Raw genomic sequence first — 21750 nt, forward strand, 5'->3', positions numbered from 1 at the left:
TGAAGTTAAGAGAGTGAGCATGATATGTCTGTGTGTAGGTGTGTGTGTGTGTGTGTATTTAACAAGCCGGAGAGCTCATCACTGTAGGTCTTTTTTAATGTATAAAGAAGTTTTAGACCTTTACCCCGCATGTAAAGATTTATCAGAAAACTACTGAAAGTGTTTCCCCAGTATTAAATGCCAGGCATGTTATCATAAGACAAATGAGTAATCAACTGCTTTGAAACTGCATAACTCAGGCTCCGGCCTGTGACACTCTATCCTTTGCACTGCCCTCCTCATCAGCTCTGTGCAGCTTGACAGTTTCCATCAGAAAGACCAAAGAGACACTTTAAAATATGCTGCAGCATGCCTGTTGGAATCATAAGCATTGTGTGGCCATGATCAGCTCCTCGCCATAGAAGCCAATCGTGGCTACAGCAGAAATCAAAACAGCACCTGTTCGGATAAAGGAATCACTGACCTTTTGCAAAACTGGCATTTGCTTTACCTGATGGAGGACAGGTGCGATTACTAATCTAAAGGCTGCATTCCAGTGTCACAGTCCCTGAGTCCCTTTTCCTGCCTTGTCTGAGAGAAACATAAGTGCAGGTTTTGGAGGTCAGTTCTATGTGGGGATGAAATCCATTAAGCTCTCATTAAGTGACTTAAACTGATATGTTTCTGATTGCAGCAAGTGTAGCTTTCTTAAATGTTGCTCATGTCTGAAAACGGCTGTCAGTGTAAAATCGAAATTTGAATATATACCCACTGGCCCATATATTAGCTACATCTGTTCAACTGCTAGATGATGCAACTATCATCAGTCAATCACATGGGAGCAGCTCAATGCATTTAGGCATGTAGACATGGTCAAGGCAACCTGCTGGTCAGAGAAAAAATCCAGTGAGCTGCAGTTCACTCTGTGAAAATGCCTCGTCACAGGAGAATGGCCAGACTGCCTTGAGCAGATAGGAAAGCAACAGTCAGTTACTCATTTAACCACTCATTACGACAAAGGTATGCAGAAGAGCATTCCTGAATGAACAAGACATCCTGTCAGCTAAGAACAAGAAGCAGAGGCTACAAGTCACACCAATACCACTGCCTCTTCTGTCCATATATGCTGGAAAAATGAGTTCACGGCACTCAAATGGCCTCAACAGTCACCCGATCTCAATCCAACAGAGCACCTTTGGGATGTGGTGGTATGGGAGATTCTCATCATGGACGCGCTGCTGACAAATCTGCAGCAGTTGTGTGACGCGATCATGTCAACATGGATCAAAATCTCTGAGGGACGTTTCCAGCATCTTGTTGAATCTGTGCCGCGACGAATGAAGGCAGTTCTGAAGGAAAAGGGGGTTAAACCTGGTACTAACAAGGTGTACCTAAGAATGTGGCGAGGGCGCGTATAATCAAACGTGTATAAAAACTGTTACTAGTGAGAGCAGAGTGTTCAAATATATTCATTATATTAATGAATAAGCCAAAAACCGTACGTGGCATTAGCTGGTATGATGTAGTTCATTTGGTCTTTCACTGCTGATTTCAGCAACTCGTTTCCACCTCTTGAATGTAAACTAGACATTTGTATGACGTTAAACAAACATTAAAAAAGCTGTGAAATTAGATGTGCTTCATTAAGTTTTATGGATCTAATTGTCATTACAGAGGTAAGTGTACTCGTGTGTGTGTGTGTGTGTGTGTGTGTGTGTGTGTGTGTGTGTGTGTGTGTGTGTATATGTGACTGTGTTTATGTTTGTACAACAGCTTAAGTGGTGTAATCCACCCTCATAAGCTAAAAGCAGCTCCTGGAGACTCCCCACTTGTAGGTCAGATTTTTATGACCAGAGTCCTCTCTTAAGTCAGTGCACTAAGATCCTTGTCTCAGCGGGGCAATCCACTGTACGGGTAAAGTGCAAAAAAAGACACAGTGATGGATTCTTAAGGCCTGTGCGGAAAAGTCTTGAATTACATTTGTGTCTGTCAAAGGGGCTTTACAGACATCTGGGTTTTACAGAGCCGGGAAGCATAAAGATTGGCCTCTGCAGTCCAGTGTGCTGAGCTCATTTCAATGCCCCATCTCTCTGAAAGGAGAGAAAACAAGGTGCACAGGATAATTGAGGCTTATAAGTAGCAAGTGAATAATTTCTTTTGGTCCTGCGTTGAAAGACGAAAGTGGTGTGCGGTAATTTCCCGTCTGGCTAAGTGACTGACTCCTGATGCGTGGAGCAGGAGAGGACGAGAGGAGAGAAACTGTGCATTGATCTCACCAGATTTCTACATTTCCTCTCCCATTCTGGAGGCATTTTCAAATGTGTAAGTCCCACAGTGAAGGAAAGTACACTGACTCTGATTTGTATTGAGAGCCTTAGAGCCAAACTAATTTCCACTGAGAATTTGTGAGAGTGCAGCGACACTTAAAGATCTGGGTGTGTTTTCCATCTGCAAACACACAAGTAAACTGATTCCTGATCCGTCAATCAATTAATCAGCTTTAAGAAATAATTCAATAAATCCTACAAAGCTGACCAACACCTCTAGGGGAGGAGCCAAAGTTCCCACTTCAGGGAAATAAAGTTTTGTGTGGCTGTTTTTAATTTCTTGCCTATGAAGAGTATTTGTGTATGGTTGGTTAGGTTCCCGTAAAAATAAATGATTGGCCCAATCAGTTGTAAGATGCAGAAAAGGAGAGAACTGCACTGGTGCTCAGAGAGTATATTCTCCAAGAAAAGCCCTATTTAGCAATTTTTATGGGAAGTGATGTGAAACCACAACATAATTTCATGAGACTGCCCTTTGCCTGTCCTCCACCCCTCCACCAATTTTCAGCTCAGTAGTTTTTGCGTAACCTTGCTGAGAAACAGTCGTTAATGATCATACGTACATGATCGATTTAACACGTGGAGATAAATTGATGCACACTTGATCGAGTGCTCTCACATATACACACAGATTGCAGACTGGTGCACCCCCCCCCCCCGTTTCCACTGGCCTCAATCACCTCATTTTCATTCTCTAATTCTTAAACTGGAATCAGTGGTTTTGGTCAGAGCAGAGCCCAGATATTTGACCGCAGCGCTCTTAACATAGAGGCCAAGTGGGACACACTCTACAGGATCCAAACCGGCACACAGTATATACACTGACGTCTGCTGAAAGCTCTGGAGCCTAGCTTCAAGGCAGGAAAAACAGACATGACACGGAAGGAGACGTGGAGACGAACTGAAAATGGATCGAAAGGAAAGACAGAGAGACTAACGCTGAGGAAATCTGAGGCAGCAAAAACAGGCAACAACTACCAAAATACTTTCATCAGCAAAAGCTGCAATAATTTTCACCCATTCATCAGTCTAGAGTAACTTGGTGATACTTTCATACAAACTAACCTGAGAAAAACTGAAGTACTGTTTAAAGTCTAGCTGGATCAGGCTGCTCTCTGAACATAACAAATCAAAACCGGGACGTTTGCTCGCAGTGAGGCAGGTGTGAAACATCAGCTCACGTACAGCCTCATTGCTCCTGTTGGGGGAAACCACAGGTCTCTCCAGCAAACATCTAAAGAAAATGAAGAAGGATTACAAAAATACACATGGGAACAGGATGCTGGGAAGAGTTGGACCTTGGATGGGGCTTCAAAAAAAAAAAAAAGAAAAACTGTGTTTGTGTGTGTGGATTCCAGAGTTTGGAAAATCTGTTGCAAAACAGTCCAGAACAAATTGCGGCTGTATTTTACAGACTTCTTCAGTACATGCTTGACGTAAGCTCTCGGCTGTAAAATGAAGTAACTACAGAGAAGATAGTGCTAATTTTCAAGAAGTCAATAAAATTAGGCTAAATTAACTAAATTAAATTACTTGAGTAAAGAGAAAGATGGAGAAATGCTGCGGCATGTCAAGGGGCTGCCAGTGTTTCAAAGAGATCTTTGTGAGCATCCAGTGCCCTCTCTGAGGCTTTCTACGCTATAGTGAGCTGCAGATGCACCCGATGTTATGAGTGTTGAACTCAGCTGACCTCTCGGTGTGAGTATCTCTGCCCTACCTGTACGTCTGTCAGCAGCTCTCCGCAGATGTGCGACTGGACCCTACAAAATCTCCAAGTTATTGATACATGGTGACAGCTGTGAGAGTGGAGGGATTTTGATGAATCGCGTCTGCTGAACATTTTTTTTTTTTTTTAAAGAGCTTTATCCTATGACATCTGTACAGCAATTTTAAACAATCTAATAAGATTGCATCATAGAGGCATTGTATTTTGCACATTAGTTAAAATTACTTCATGGATTTGGCTGATGAGGGAGCACGATGTTTAATAAACTTTCAGTTCTGACAATCACACAAAGTTACTGTGTGAGGCTCTATTTTTAATTTATTTATTCAATTCAATTTTATTTATATAGCACCAAACCACAGCACACAGTCGCCTCAAGGCACTTTATATTGTAAGGTAAAGATCCTACAATAATTACAGAGAAAACCCAACAATCAAAACAAGCCTAATGAGCAAACACTTGGTGGCAGTGGGAAGGAAAAGCTAATTTTTAACAGGAAGAAACCTCCAGCAGAACCAGGCTCAGGGAGGAGCAACCTTTAAATCTACAGCATGCTCTAACCTCTGTAATTAAATGTTACAGTCGAGAGTATCAAAAGCTGCACTGAGGTCCAGCAGGACAGTCACAGAGATGAGTCCACTGTCAGAGGCTGTAAGAAGATCATTTGTAACCTTCACTAATGCTGTTTCTGTACTGTGATGAATTCTGAAACCTGACTGAAACTCTTCAAATAAACCGTTCCTCTGCAGATGATCAGTTAGCTGTTTTACAACGACTCTTTCAAGAATCTTTGAGAGAAAAGGAAGGTTGGAGATTGGCCTATAATTACCTAAGACAGCTGGGTCCAATGATGGCTTTTTAAGTAATGGTTTAATTACTGCCACCTTAAAAGCCTGCGGTACATAGCCAACTAATAAAGCTAAAGATATATTCGATCCTCACTCTGTCAAAGTCACCATCAAATGCCAGTGCTCACCCCTTAATGCTTTTTCTTTTCTCTGCTGTAGCCTTTTACTTTTTGTGCAAATACACAGTTCATTTACTCATTTTTCATTTGTGGTCTTACATCAGGCCAGTTTGTTGTTATGTCGCGTGTTTGCATGTGTGTGCGTGTGTGAGATAATGGTAAAATGAGGAGGCCTCTGGGTTCGTCTAGACATTAAGAGGTCGGAAAGTAGGCCCCCATTTCTGGAAAGTATTTGGTATCCATTTCAGAGAGGAGGGCAGGGGTGAGTGAAGGAGTGTGACGGAGTGTGACGAGAGTAGGAACAGGAGTGTGCAGGCTGCTGTTAAGTAACAAAGTTTAATATTGTCTATGTTATTAGACATAGACAAGCACAGCACGGTGAAACCTATCCATTCTGAATTCAGACCTAAGTCTTCAAATTAACATCAAATGTCAAAATAAAGACATTTAAAAGAAAAGCCACATTAGAAAATCCACTGTGTAAGATCAACTCAACTTTTTTTTTTTTTGTCAGAAGAGGAGCAGTCATTTCAGCACACATAAAGAAAAAGTTAAACTTACACCCTTAAATAAGTACAGCTAAAACGCTAATATTAACCAATGAGCATTTTTCAATTTGATACTAGATATTACCCTGCAAATGTGCACATTTTGTCACAGCGGACTTGGACTGTTGGTCAGGCAAACCTTATGTTTCTGCAGTTTTGGGGAGTTTTTTATATTTTTTTTAGCGTTTAATTAATGGAGAAACGATTTAATGAGAAAACCAGCAGTAAAGATAATTGTTAAGTCAATACACCACTTTGAGCCGTATTCTTCACTCTCATTAGTAGTTCCTTTGGTCGCTCACCTGGAAGCTGAGAAAAGTTTATCTTTCTGTTGCCAGCGGTTATTTCACCCGTAGTCGCTTGAAGTCACTTTTTACCGTCTCTGCTCGCTGCTGCAAATCACTTTCAGTGTGTATGCAGCTTTAAGTCGTGCCAAAAAACAAAAAAGAAGAATTTCTTAGGTTGTCTGAGGTAAGTGCTGTGCTCCTGGTGATTTTCATCACTGATCAAATAGAGTTGGTAAGGTAGACTGTTTCTATTTAGTTACTGGTAGACTTTTCTCTGCTTCAAACTGGGCCTTTAAGAGAAAAATTAACACTTTGACATAAATAATTGTGCTATATGGATAAATTAACACAGTTCACTAAGATTACAGACAGGCAGGACTGACAACATTTGCTGCGCAGCTCCTACATTAATGTTAGCACTTTGTTATTGGCTATAGCCGCTAGCCACTTTATTAATGGTGGCTAATGTGACTATTAATTCATTATTAACTGGCCAAGTAGTAAGGGGAGAGGCTGTATGAAGTTGTGTGTCAGCTAGAGGAGGAAAAGTCAGCACTGTTTGAATCGATTCTGCTGCAAATGAGTATCTAATCTGACAGTAATTTCTGGTATCATTAGTATCTTTTTAGTTTTGAAAAATGAAAAAAAACTAATTTTGTGTTCATATAGTTTCAGAATAATCAGGACTATAGTTAAACATACAGGCTCCCCCAAGTCAGAGACACGTTTTTAAATGACTGACCGACTTGTTGACATGAATCCAAAATGCCAATGACACAGAAGCTCATGATCATCACAGTTCACAGGTTATTGCCATGTGTGAAGTACAGAAAGAAAGTTTTATATTTTGTTAGCATTAGTTGGCTGTACTGCACAAACCAATGAGAATTCAAACCCACTGCGAAATCAAGGAGGCTCGCAAACATCCGTATCCAGGACCAATTCATCTTGTTTCACTAAAATCTGACCAATGTTGTAGGAGGAGCAGCGACTCTTTTTTTTTTTTTTTTGTTAACAGTTAATTTTAATATGGCTCCAGGCTGTAATGTAGTGCGAACCTGATTACTTTAAAAAGTTATTTGTTACCAGTAACACAAAAGCAAGACAGGTGAAATGAAAATTTACTATAATACAACATGTCTTCATTAAACTGAGGAAATGAGACCATCCTAGGATCAGCTGGATACACGATAAGGTGCCGAATCGCAGCTAATGCAATAAAAAAAAAAAAAAAAATCATTCTGAAGCCCAGAGTTTTCTTTCCTTCAAACCCAAATATTAATAATGACAATGGAGACAAAGAGTATTTCAGTAAAGCATATTTGAGGTTGATGGAGAGACTTTCAGAGAAGAGAACGGAGAATTGTTCAGTCTCAGTGATTCAGCATGAAGAGGCCCAGCGGAGCAGAACCTGAGACTAATGCATTTCTTCCTCTGGAACCCAAAACATACAATCAGACACACACACACACACTAAAGCATGCACATCATGTTGAGTCTATTATGTCGATCACCATGACAGTGTCTGAGTACATTTCCAACTACGCCCAAGTCTGTGTGTGTTTAAGGTGTAGACTTATAGATGCAGTATTTCAAAATTAGATCATTGTGAAAAAAGAAGTTCATGACAATATGATTCCAGGTTGGAAAGTGAAGTATGTTATGGGCAACAAGTCTTTGCTCATTTGTTCCTAACGTCTAACACAACCCGCCTAAGTGTTCCTGAAACGACATATAAGAAAGTCCTTCTTTAAGCAAGCCTGGGAACTTATTTGGGCTTATTTTGAAGCATGCATCTAAGTTCATTTTAATTTCAATATTCACTGAAAAAAAAATGCAGGCATGAAAATATGTGCTCATTAACAAAAGTATCTAATTACTCAGTAACATGGCAACAACCCAATGCATTTGGGGATGTAGATATGATCAAGATGACCTGCTGAAGTTCAAACTGAGCATCAAAATGTGGTAGAAAGGTGATTTATGTGACTTTAAATATCCCGTGGTAGTTGGTGCCAGATGGGCTGGTCTGAGTATTTAAGAAACTGTTGATCCACTCGGATTTTCCCACACAACCCAGCCTGGTCTGACAAGTCTCGCTTTCTGCTGTCACATTCGGATGGTAGGGTCAGAATTTTGGTGTAAACAACATGAAGACATGGATCCATTTGGCCTTATGTCAATCGTTCTGGCTGCTACTGGTGGTCTCTTAGTACCAACTGAGTATCATTCAAACACCACAGCTTACCTGAGTATTGTTGCTGACCATGTTCATGTCATTCCAGCAGGATAACGCACCATGTCCCAAAGCTCAAATCATCTCAAACTAGTTTCTTGAACATGACAAGGACAAATCTGATAACTTGTGATTTAAAGTCTACACATTGGGAGACACCAGCCTTCTTATAAAAGCATCCAAACTGTGTGACAAGGATCTCATGGGTAGCACATCAAGTTTACAATGACAGTACCCACTGAATCATGGGCTAGCATGCATGACTTCAATTCCTCCACTACTTGTTTCCATGTTACATCTTCCTTGGCAGGGTCATTATAACAGCTGAAGAACACATCATACAATCAAGCTTCTGCTGCCACAACTCAACTTTCTTTTGTGTTGGTATATCCAATACTTTGCTTTGAATGGCTTAACTCAACGTTTTTAACAAGTGCCAGTGTTGTGTTTATTAGCGCATCGCCTCAGGCTGCTTTCCTATTGGTTGATTAGTAGTCATAAGTCATGGCTGAACTCACATTGCCAGACAGTTTGAACTTTATCCCAGGCTATCTTCTGTCACAACGCTCTTTCAACAACAACTGTGAACCTCTGTTGCACTACAGTGTGTGATTACTGTTTTGGGGTCACAACCAATCATATACTGTAACCCTGATTCTCTCCGGCTGGAAACATGTGTCACAAGCCAAGTATACCCAGCTTTAATAGGTCAAAGGAGGCACAAAAACACATGACCAGGAGATGACCAGCAGAGTGCTGTTGCCTTCTTAATTCATTATTTCACAGATTCATGAAGTGCTATATATACACACACACACACACACAGTGATAGCACAGACCCACATCCCTCCGCAGACTCAACATATTTAAAGCTCATCTGGTGTCTGTGGACATTCCTATCTTGCTTATCAGAGGTTTTCTGGCTGGTAGGTGCTCCAACCCTCTGTTTCACCCATCCCTGCAAGAGACCTGATATTGATGACGAGGAGGAGAAGAAGGGAGGAATAGAGGGAAGAAGCAGACAGACTGAAGGGGAGGAAATGATTAAGAATGAGATGGCGGGAAGTGGCAGCTGCACAGACAGGAAACAGTCTTTTTTCTTATCATCTTATCGTGGCTGGGGAATCAGTTCAAAGAGATGCACCTTGCTTTCATTTGACGCAGAGGGGACTAGTTTGCATCGGCTGAATGTAATCTCTTCTACTCTTTAGTTCAAGTCTGGCTTAAATTTATTAATAGCTCGAGGTGAGAATTCACTAAGTTGTTTGTAATTCGCCGGGTCACTCAGCCGCTATAATTTAAAAACGCTCCATTGAGCAAATACATCGGTTTTTTCCCCCCCCAAAATAAAAACCCCACTTGAATTAAGACAACATTTTCCAGCATTCAGGTGATGGATGGTCTTCATTTCCTATCTTAATTTGCTGCTCTCAGAAATTCAGGCCAAGTTTCAGACTCCCAAACATCACAGTCAAGTGTATGTTAGCGTTTGTGTGCCTCCTGTGGCCAAGAACGCATAGGAACCCATACAGCTCATCTCTGCAGGCCAAATGTAAGCAACTTACACAGGCCCCCATTTAATCTAACAGACAATGTTCTGAAAAACAACTGCATATTTTGGCTGTAATGCGTCAAAGACTATGACGCCCCCCCCCTTGCTGGACAGGACGATGTGGAGGTCTGTGGCTGAGGAGGAGAAGATGACGGAAAGGCGTAGAAATGGGGCAAACATAAATACTGGATTGAGATGTTAGCATCGCAGCACACAATATTTGTTTTTCCTATTGTGGTCTGGCAAAGCTCGACTGAGAGAGAAGAAAAAGCTGTGAAGTCTGATTGATGAGTGCCTTCATCCTATGTAACATCAGCTTGGGAACACAAGACAAATATTGGCACAGATTCATGTTTTCACACTGTGGAAAAACAAAAAAAAACATCGCGACCGACTCTAAAAACCTGTCAAAGTTCTCCTAATCTAATAAAAAGCAAGAAAAAACACTGCAGTCACATTAAGCTTTTACTTTTTTTTTTACTGCACATCTATGACGACTACTGAAAATGAGGTACTTGTTTAAGAGGCTTGGGAGCCAACTCCACCGTGTTTCCTCATTGGATCGGCTTTCATAATACCGCTCAAACATCCTTGGTGGATGTTTGAAGGACTCAAAATCCAGCAGAAAAAATTATGTTTGCAGGTTTTAGGTCGACCTTTCATATTTATAGACACACTGTAAACATATATTCTCATGCATGCACTCCCGTTTACAGTCCATAATGTGACATGTCTGACTTATATATGGTGACAACCGTGTAAAGACATGCAGCTGCTCCATAAACTCTGTGTGTGTGAGTAATAAGCATGACGATGTGTGATTTTTTTCTGGTGAGCCGGGCACATGAGGAGCCACTAGATCTTTTCACTGAGGAAGAAGAGGAAAATGACCCACCTGGTAGTCCAAAAACACGCTGGCCAGGAGAGCAGAAAGCTCCTTTTATTAAGTGGCTAACCCCTGATAAACTACTCTAATATCTGGTTTGACCCAGATTTGGGAAAAGAAGCATGCAGCTAACCAACAGTCAGGTAAAAACATTACTATGAAAGTTTTCCCCCTTCTTTTTACTTTGTTTTTCCTCTTATTCTTCCATCTTTCTCCCACTCCATTTCTTCCATTATCTTTCATCACACGCTGCCCATCTGTCTGTGTCTTATGCAGCTGTGAAGGCACGCTGACGCAGCGAGACCGCCAACTCCAGTTTAGCCCTCAGGATTCGAAGCCAGGCCTTCCTTTAGAAAGAAACAGGTTTTTATCTGGCAGCACACGGCAACGCAAAGGTGAATCTTCAGGGAGAAGACAAATGAGGAGGCAAAATAAAAGTGATTTAGGAGTATTTTTAGCGAGACTGTACACATACAGTCATTTTATTTTTATAGCTGGGACTCCTATCCAAACCCAACTGTAATAAAAGAAACAATGGAAAAAGCCATAATTCCTGAATCAACAAGATTACGAGCGACGAACAAAATAAAAGGAAAGGCTCGGAGCCGTACTGCCTTCAAGATATCTGCTCGTGCACGAGGCAAACGCGTGGAAAATAAGAAGGTGTTAAAAAACTCTGGAGGACAGAGGGATTATTTAGAACAGAGAGGAAGGTGACGCACACTACTTGTTTCTTGGGTTCAGTGCAGCTATTCCTTAAGAGTTAATCATGAAATCATGTAGTGAAAGTCATCAGTGACTCTGGACGGCGGTCGTGCTGGAAAAAAATAAACTCAAGGAGGAGTGATGTCATTATTAACGAGGCTATCATGTCTAGAGCGAAGACTGAGGAGACACAGATCATGCAATGAGGCGCTGTGAATCATCATCGTGATGAAGTGCTGCACACTTAATAAACTTAACAGTTCCTGTCATCCACATCATTTCACTCCCTGGTGTTCATAAGGAGAAAGAAAAAGCTGGCGATACTTTTAGAGTTTTGAAATGTGTCCAAAGTAAAGTGTCGAGTTTTTAAAGATTTAAATTGCTGATATTGTTAATTCAGATACTTAAGGATCTACATCAGATTATATTCATCATGGAAAAAAAAAACATTGGGAACACTATCAAAAAAAAAACTGCAAACAATATCCAACCTCAGAGCCTCGAGCTTCAAACGACGACCTCGGCAGGTCACCAGCAGCGTCTGAAGCCTTTTCCAATGGCGTGAGTCTACCATCCAACTTCATGCAGCGATTGGCCAGATGTCCAAAAAAGTAGCTTCTGGTTTTTCATTCAATACATAACTACATTTTTTGTGTGCGCAGAACAATAAATGCCTTTTAAGGAAAGATTGTCTGAAACGGTGCACTCTTTTCCTCATTTCACCAGTTTCCATGACAGCTGGGCTTCTCGCTGTGCCATACAGCACTGGGTATTAATAGGTCTCTGTGTGCACTGCTAAATTTTAGTAAACATTAAGGTATGATGGCATTAGAAAATTCTGCTTTATGTTCTAAGTGATTAAAGTCGATCTAATAATGCTCATTTACTTTTGGAGTCTAATAGGACCTGTTTTCCTACCATTGTACTGTGCAGACAAACCAAAACAATTTTAAAGATTTTTTTAAAGAAAAGATTTTATCTCTTCAGCTGTTCTGCAGTGATTTTTAGGCTCCAACAGGCCCATTACTTGGGGTGGCACAGTGATGAAGTCAATGCACAGATAGAAGGTCCTGGGTTTTCTCTGTGTATTCTGCCTTCCTCCCACAGTCCAAAGACATGCATTGGCCTGTCTGTTAGCTGTATGTCTCCATGACCTGATCAGGGTGTACCTGCCCTCTCTCCATGTGATAGCTGGAATAGGCTTCAGCACCCTGGATGATCGATTGGATGAATGGATGGATAATACTCTTGTTGATTATGTCAAGGAACAAAAAACACCAACCATCTGTAACAATTTGAGGTTACAACACATTTTCATATTAAAGTGGATTTAAATGCTCATTTCAACTGAGATGGGGGGGACCACAAGCCAGTGTACTCCTAGTGCCGGTCCCAAGCCCAGATAAATGAGGAGGCGTTGTGTCCGGAAGGGCATTTGGTATAAAATATGTGCCAAATTAAATATGCAGATCATCAAGAATGAGATTTCCAAACTGGATCAGTCGAGGCCCAGCTTAACAACGATCGCCACCGGTGCCATTGACCAGCAGGGTGCTGGTGGAAACTATTCTACTGTTGGGCAAAGACAGAGGAGGCGGAGAGGGGGGAAGGTATGTTGTATGCAGAGGGCTGGAGTGACAGAAGAGGTTGCAAGGGAAAGGGTGATCTGCTAAAGGGAGCAACAACAAAAAAGAAGAAACAAATGAAATACTTGCTTATTTCCAGCTGCATACTTTTCATCTTAAAGTCTACTAGAGTAGCTTTGTATGATTCACAGTTCAACGACTGCAGCAGCAACAGGCCTGTAGCTTCACTCTATGCTCTATGCTCCAAGGTTTGAAAACCAACGACCAAGTGTCACCATTAAGAACAGCTAAAAATATTTCTGCTGTTAGTTGAGTTAGTAAGCGTCAGAAAAGGTTTATGAGAATGACATCACTTAACCAGGCTCTACATCCTAACATTACTTGGTTTACAGTAGGTATATCCAAATGAATAACCCACAGCTCAATACTATGTCAATTCTTACCATAAACGAAGCCAAAAATGAAATCAGAAATCATTCTTTAACCTACATAATTTGATGCTTTAAGCCGACCGCATGATGTATTGGGTGAAAAGAGAGACGACGACAGACAGACAGAGATGAAGAGTGCTGGAGGACAGCCCTGTCTCTACATGCACGGCTGGTGGAAAAATGTCTCTCTTAATGGATCCCAGCTTTCTACAGCACTTAAAACAGCCAAGACCGGCCAAGGGAATAAAATATGGCATTATTATTATTATCCTGCAATTATCAACTATCCTCTCTCTCCCTTACTTTCACCATCTTTGTTCCCTTCTAGCACCTCCTAGCTCCACGCACGCTCGGATGTCCATGATTTTCCTCACAGATGGAGACACGTGGGGGCACATGTTTGGGCAAAAAAAAAATCTAATAACATGCATTCTCTTGCACACACACACACACACTGCTGAATCTGCACTTCAGAACTCTGATTGTTACACCGCACTTCAGCTGGTACACAATGACAGTCGGATGCACGCCTTTTTGATGAGTGTTGGCAGTCTCATCTTTTATGCAGCGAGTGGAAACAGACAACAAACTTCCTTTTTTCTTTTTTCAGTCAGATTCAGACAGATGATTTAAAAAAATCCAGAGATTACACAATAAATTGCAGACAGATTTTCTTCTCTAACGTCACTTCCTTCATCATGTGAAGACACACAGTAAACGTGAGACTTGTCTGGTCCATCACATGGAGGTTTTTTCTGGACTTCTGTATCTGCTAGCCTCAGTTGTCTCCAGAAAAAAAAAAAAAATCTCAGCTTTGTGCATTCAGCACGTCGTCAGCCCTTTCTCACTCTGCAGAGACTGGAAAGAAATACGGGAGTGTTTGTTGGCCCTGACATGTGAAATTCAAGCTTTTATTTTAATCAGACTTTTAATCAGTAACAGCCAACTTAAGAGCCTGAGCAGAAATACGCCCTGCTTTTTTAAAAAAGCCATCTTTGACTGATTTAGTCCACTACATCACTTGATAAATCACCTAAAACATTTTGAGTGTTTCTGAATAATGATAAGGCACTAAAGTTCGCCCTGAAAGCCTTTTCTTGGTATTGTTGTGGTCTTTAGTAGCTGGGATGTAGCCAGCAGTCTGCTTATCAGCACTTAGCGAAGCAGGGTGAGAGAAAACCTGTCCTGAGGGCCAAGCTTTCAGTGCTAATCCGGAGGATACGGTCCAAGACTATTAGCTTTAAATGGGGATGGAGAGGTGAGGTAAAACTCAGCGTACCTATGCCTTTATCCTACAAATGAGAGTTTTTTTCTTTTTACAAAGTTTACAAAGTGCAGCAACAAACTGATATAAGTTTAACCAGTAAAAGCACAAATTAATAGGAAAACCTGAATTAGAGAAAATCTGAATTATGATTTCAAAGGTTGTCAAAGCTAAACTGTGACATAAAATGTGTGTCGTGTCTATGCATTGTCCACTTTTTAAATATCACGCTTACACTGTTAAGCGACATGAAACAGTGACATGGTGAGATGGGAAAGAATTGGGCAGGGCTGCGGGTTACAAAAGGGCTGTTGTGTGATTTACCACAAATACACGGCATGCAATAAGACGCAAACTTACCTAAGGACAACTGGACAACATGGCATTCTTACACTGCTTCATGATACCAGGCTACTATTTAGATACTTAATTAGAACGGACAGTCAAGAGTTTGCAGGACAGTAAGGAAAGAGCAGGGAGCGATAACACACAGGAAATGGTGCAGGGTGGAATCAAACCCAGACCCCTGCAGCCTTTCAGCACATGGCTCACCTGTTCACCCAGGTGAGCTACAGTAGTGCCCAGCTGCTGCATTTCAATGATATTTGGAGTTTGCAGACCCCATATATGACCCACCTTCTGCAGCATGAGTTTGTAACTGACTGCAGATCTGCGGCATAAGCCGACGTGCCTCTGTGTTTACACAGGACCCCAGGCCCTATACCACGAACAAGGCTTTTACAGCTGGGCTGTTTGGACTTGACGGATGAACTGTGCCATATGTCCAGGGTGGATGTGTGTGTGTGTGTGTGTGTGCGCGTTTGTGTGTCAGGAAGCACAAATCAACAAACCATAAACAAGCCAACATGATGACCCCCCTTGTATTCTCACATAACCTCCCGGACTTCTGCCTTTACACCAAATTCAGCTGTTTAAGACTTGTTTAAGAGCAAAAATAAAAGGGCGGTAAAAGAAAAGATGGAAATCATATTCATCTTAAAAAGCTTAATCTGAAACACACAGTGCATAAATGAAAAACTGCTCACTAATACTTTTCTAGACACTTATTCTCATTGGTCTACAAGTTTGTATGAATAAGTTTGTTTGCATACATCCATGGTGTGTATTTCTATGGCTGCATGTGCTCAGTCTTTATGGTATTTTAATCACTGGAAACCCCTGAACGATTAGCTGGCGAGCGGCTTCCCCTTCACTGTCTGCTGGTGTGTAATTTAGAGGAAACAGCAACAGCAAAGCCATGCAGGGCCTCATTAACATCAGCCTTTCTAGGCCACAATCACTCCCTGCATGCATGAACACACAGCAAGCTGCAGACTGACACCCACACAAATCACTTAGTTTCTAAAAAGAAAAATGATGCAAGTTTGGGGTCAATGTCAAGATGTAAAGATCTATTAATAATCCATTAGTCTGACTCACCGCTGCCCTCTGGAAGGCTCCTTTGGTGTAGGTGCCTCCTCCTCTGTAGTTGATGGCTGGGATCTCCTGGTTGAAGAGGGAGCACTTGTGCTGGTGGGACTTAGGTGCAGAGATGTGGTCCACCCTTGTTACCACATGGGTTTTGGATGAGAAAGTCACCAGTGCCACGCGGGTGTTCTCCGGTGCAACGGGGAAGTCGGACAGCATCTTGCGTATGAACCTCAGCTCACTCAGGAAGTTGTTGGCCCCCACGCTTGAAGACTCGTCCACCAGGAAAACCAGGTCCAAACAGGAGCTTTTCTCACGCAGTTCACGCACATTTCGCTTGAACGCCTGGCCGAGGCGCTCCACTTTGCTCTCTGCGCTTTCTGACAGGTTACCAGTTGATGAGGAGGACGACAGAGCTGACCGCCGAGGCTGCTGCTGCTGCTGGGACTGCTGAACGGCCGGCCAGGCCGCAGTCCATGCATCCAGGATGCACAGGAGCAGAAGACAAGTAGTCCATGATAGTGTTAAAGAGTATCTTTGATAAAACATAGTTACAGTCAGCACAGCACCTCTACTAAAGGAGGACTCTGCAAAAAAGAAAGACAACGTGGATCCTCTTCACAAGAGGAATTCAGTGAAGATAAATGTGCACTAAGCCTGCATTACCGTCCAGGAATACAGCAGACAGCAAGAACTTGGTGCAGAGTTCCTCAAAAGCATTGCTAGATGAAGACGAAGATCCTCTCATTCAAAATTTCCTTCTTTCTGTCTTTTCCTTTCTCTCTTCAGTGGAATAAAACTCTGGTCTGAAAATGCTTAGCCTTCCTCACAGGGTGTCTGCCTGACTTTCCTACAAAAATAAATCAGTGCATATGGTCACTTCCTTTCTCTCTGTACATGCAGTGTTTCAGGCTTTTTAATCTCAGTCTATATACCCTTGATCTCCTTACTGCCTTCCTGTTAGTCAACCTTTTAGTCAGTGCATCTGATCCAAAAAACCACCTTAAGCCTCTTCAGTCCTCTTTAGTCCCAGTGTGCTGCCCCTCAGGCTCCTGTTTCCCTATGTGACGCTCCTGCCTGCACCGTCAGCCAAGCTCCGAATGCTTGTTCCCCTCTTCTCCCCAAATCATTTAAAAAAACACACAGAGGAGGAGAAGGAGGAGGAGGAGGAGGGAGGAAAAAAAAGTTGAGAGACAGAGAGAGGTTGAGGGGAAAAAAGGGGGTTGTCCAGTCGTGGCGTGAAGTCATTTTTTTTTTCCCTTCATCTCTCCTCCTCTTTTTCTCTCAACTCCCCCTTCCCTCCCTATCTCTCTCTCTCTCTCTCGCTCTCACCCTCACCCTCACCCTCCCCCAATCTCCCTCTCCCTTTCTCCTTGTCTTTTTCTATCTCTCACATCCGGACAGTGAAGTGAGGCTCTATGTCAGTGTTGCGCCTTGCCTGTCAACTTGTCAGCATTCCCAAAGAAAACATCAGCAACAGGCGCAGTGATCAAATCCATATGCTCGCACCGTGCACGTAAGACAACATCAGGCTGAGATCAAACAAAGTCAGAATGAAAGGTGGGAAAAGGAGAGCAGAGGACAAAAGGATAAGTCAGATAAAACACTGGATAAGATTAAGGAAATTATATCAGACAGATGCTGAGTTTGGTAGAATTTTTTTTTTTTTTTTTAGTAGCAATAATTTCCTCTCCCTCCTGGCCTCTTTATCTGCCCTGTATCTTGTTTCATACATGAAAAACAGGAGACAAGAGCAGTCTTTCTCTCCCTTTAATTTGTCCATTTCTTCCTGCACCACGGGATTTACACGCACTCGTCTTTTTACTCCATCTCTTCAGTCTCCTTGTCTCGCTGCTGTTGTGTTTTCCTCTAGTGATTTTATCTGTAACCAAAACAAAGGCAGCCGATGTTACAGAGGCACACTGTGCCTATTAAAAGCAAAACCCTGAGATTTGCAGCTAAAAGAGCCGCAGACGCTCAAGAAGAAGAAAGAATCAGAGTGCAGAAGGAGAGAACGGCACAGGACAAGAGACAGAAAAGGAGCCATGGATAAATAATGAAAAGTTTGTGGACACCCACACATTACACCTACATTTCATTCCAAAACTTTACCCACTGTTCAGGGAAGGCTTTCCACAAAGATTTCAAAACCTGGCTGCAGGGATCTTCTCCTAATCAGCCATTAGAGCATTAGTGAGATCACTGACTGGGTGATAAGAGCTGTCTCACAGTCGCCATTTCAGTTCAGCCCAAAGGTCTATGATGGGTTGAGGTCGGGGTATCTCTGCAGGCCAGACAAGTTGTTCCACACCAGAAAGGAAAAACCCATTTCTTAATGGAGCTGGCTTTGTGCTCAGGGGCAAGTTTCCACAAAGCTTGGAGCAGTTTAGGAATTCATTATATGCTGCAGCATTAGGATTTCCTTTGATCAAAGCTAGAGCTGAAACTAATTATTATATTTATCGCCCATTAGAACAGCAGTTCCCAACCTTTTTCAGCCCTGTCAGACCCACTCAGGAACCCCTTCATCAGCACCCCCTCTCATGTTCTACTGTGTTCATTTACGCTAATTTTAAACTGGATCTGGACTTCTTCCAGCTCAGCATTTAACCGGTTATGGTTGGCAACTTCAGCTGTTAATGCATCACTGCTGACTTACTCGTTCAACCATCTGCTGATTACTTTTGGTTACTACCATTTAACATCTATGCATTACATTTAGTGACCATTTTCTTTTAGTCCATGAGACACATTATCAGGCTGTGCCCAAGATATGGACTACTACAGTGTAGTATTTAACACAACTGCCTAATATCCCTGGTTTGAGACCAGGAAGAAGCACAAATCCCTGGGAGGGTTTCATCAGAAAGGGCATCCAGTGTAAAAACAAACAAACAAAAAAAAAATACAAATCAAATATGTGGATCAATCCATTGTGACAAATCCATTCAGATAAGGGAGTTGCCAAAAGAAGCTTTATTCCATATGTGGACTAAACTAAACCAGATTAAACCTAGTCTGAGAGATGATCACCAGTGAGAAGGGTTTAGTCTAGGACTAGGACTAGGCTTAATGTGTCTGGGAAACTGGTACTATAAGAAAGAGAGGAATAACCCTCAAACAATCCTGGATTGAAATCAATGGGAGAACTCCACAACAGTAAAGATGATGGTATAAAAAAAACTTCCACAGGGTTAAAAAAAAAAATAAAGATTTAAACATTATTTTGGGGAAAAAGTTGGCAAACTTTTTAAGCATTTTTTAATCACATTTAACTTTGCGGCGTTCCAAATGCTTGCCACCAACAAGGACGCTACAGAGTGCGTGAGGGGTGTTTCTACTATCTCTTCTTTAATTTTTAAAAATTTCATTTATAAACACCGATACCGATGGCCTGGCAAACGATTAATATTAGCCGATAATGTCGGCCCGCGGATAAATCAGTCAGGCTCTACTGGTGATCCTGAACATGCAGTTTCTACTAGGAATCCGTGCGACTAGTCGACTAGATGACTAATAGTTGCTGTTGTCCCTAGTTGGTACCAGATGTACTAGTTGTTTAACCTGATTGTTAAGATTTTAATTGATGCCAAATGTCAGTAAACTGTTGTCCTAAATGTTATGCTGCCATCTGCCACCAGATGGAGCTGCAGCCCTGACATCATTATAGAAAAATGCCATAACTCTGTTAATCTAGGCCTGAAATTTTTAATAGGCCTAATATTGTTAGTTATTTTAAAAGCGAAGAATGAGATTGCAGATACAAGAGGTGGAAATGAGCTTTCTCTGAAGGGTGGCTGGGCTCTGCGGTGAGGAGTTTATTCATTCGGGGGTGGCTCGGAGTAGAGCCACTACTCCTTCACATCGAAGGAGTCTGTTGAGGTGGCTGCCTCCTGGGTGAGGTGTTCCAGGCATGTACCACAGGGAGGAGGCCCCGGGGCAGACCCAGGATACGCTGGAGAGATTATATCTCTCGGCTGGCCTGGGAAAGCTTCGGTGTTCCCCCAGATAAGCTGGAGAAAGTAGCTGGGAGAGACGTCTGGGTGTTTGTATTGTATTATTATCATTTAAGATTTTAACTTTTCTTGAGATGGGTGTCATGAATTTTAGAACAAAGTGCATCGTTCATAATGCAGTCATATTTTTTTTTTTTTTTAAACTACTTCTGTAGAAGTAGCCCCTTAAGTATCTGTAACCATTTCGGGATCACTCGCCATCTGAATATCCCAGAATCCAAAGGTTAATTTTGCCTTTGATTGTCTACAACAGCCCAAAATCAAAAGATGTCATAATTTTATCTGATTATCAAAATAGTTTCCGATTAATTCTATAATGAACTGAGTTCAATAAGACAGAAAAAGTAACGAAAAAAGAGGAGGAGGCAGAAACAATAAAAATGAGTCTCCAGAGGGTGTGTGTGTGTGTTTCCACCAAAGCAGTCCACTGCATTCAGTCTTGCAGCATTAGCCACAATGACACAGTGTTTATTAGGCTCTATAAGCCAAGCTTTCTCTCCCTCTCGCTCCCTCACCCTCTCTCATTTAACAGCACTGGAAACTTCTGCAGCAAAAGAGTGGGAACAGAAAGTCACACTGGCCAGATAAACTGGCCGAGAGAGCAACGCAGACACAAACACACACCCTGACCTAAATCTTACACACTGATGCAGACAGAGACACAAAAACATACACTCACACATGCTTAAGGGAGGGGGGGGATGAGCACAGCTGTGACTTCCTGCTTTCTGGCTCTGGAGACCCCTCACCAGAATTTCATGGTGGTCCCCGGGGATGTGTGTGTGTGTGTGTGTGTGTGTGTGTGTGTGTGTGTGTGTGTGTGTGTGTGTGGGAGGGGGGGGGGGGGGTGTCTGCTGATCACACTGAACGTTTAGGCAAACTATGTCGAGGAGGATCTCCTACACACTTTTGTGACACTGATGATTTCTTACTTTAGATTTCTTCATCTTCTTCTAGGTTTTAAAAGCACAGCCACACAAGATGTGCCGACACCTTTTTAGGGGCATCTTAATGATTTACCACCCCCCCCATTAAAAATAAAAGCAGTGGGAATTGCCATTGTTGGATATAAAATTAAATCCAAAAAGGCAGAACAAGTAGGCAGACGAATGCTCATCAAGTCTGCCACAGATCACATTTAATGTCTGCCTTTCTGAAATTGCCATCAATTTGAGGCCTTTTTTTAGACGTGGACTTTCATAAACAAAAATTAAAACTTTCTGAGGATCTGCAGGATCCATGTGAAAACGGGACATGTGCAGACAGAGAGTAAGCACGTGTGTGTGTGTGTGTGTGTGGGGAGATCCATACAGACTGCACGTCACAGAGAACAGTTTTCCCGTGATTGATGCGTGACTGTGTTGAATCTGTCCCTCAGTCTCACACACTTAGACAGCACCTGCGCGATGGCTAAAATGCTTAATCCACTTCATAGTCATCCAGGATTTAAAGATGTTGCACAGGTCTGGACTGCAGAGACTGGTCAGGAATCTACTTTTTGTTGAGGAAGTTGTCTATTTACCTCGTACACTCTCTCACTCACAGACACACACACCTGTTTCTTCATGTGTGTCAGCAGGCTGGAGCTTCAGATACAGTAGCCACAGGTGACAGCACATTCCTCATAGCTTTCTGCATTTCTTGCCTGAAGGATGAAACACATTTCTCAGCCTGAGTGCAGCCTCTCCGAAACATTCCTGCAATGCTCTGTTTGAACTGAAAACCGGGTAAATATTTTTCTGTGTGAGGACAGAGGGGGGGAAAAGAAAAACATTCCCACATTTGATAATTTACGGTAAACGAGGACACTG

The 21750-nt window shown here is 42.1% G+C and overlaps 1 protein-coding gene across 1 annotated transcript in view; it reads right to left on the reverse strand.

Annotated features, from left to right (window-relative positions):
• The window catches only part of svep1 (sushi, von Willebrand factor type A, EGF and pentraxin domain containing 1), a 110944-nt gene extending 93934 nt beyond the window's left edge, over positions 1 to 17010 (reverse strand). The window contains 1 exon segment of the mRNA XM_030753238.1: positions 15936 to 17010. Coding sequence (XP_030609098.1) covers positions 15936 to 16472 — 537 coding nt within the window. The 5' untranslated portion in view covers positions 16473 to 17010.
• Positions 17011 to 21750: the final 4740 nt, after the last annotated feature.

This window comes from Archocentrus centrarchus, chromosome 18 (genome assembly GCF_007364275.1).
Source record: "Archocentrus centrarchus isolate MPI-CPG fArcCen1 chromosome 18, fArcCen1, whole genome shotgun sequence".
Classification (NCBI taxonomy): Eukaryota; Metazoa; Chordata; class Actinopteri; order Cichliformes; family Cichlidae; genus Archocentrus; species Archocentrus centrarchus.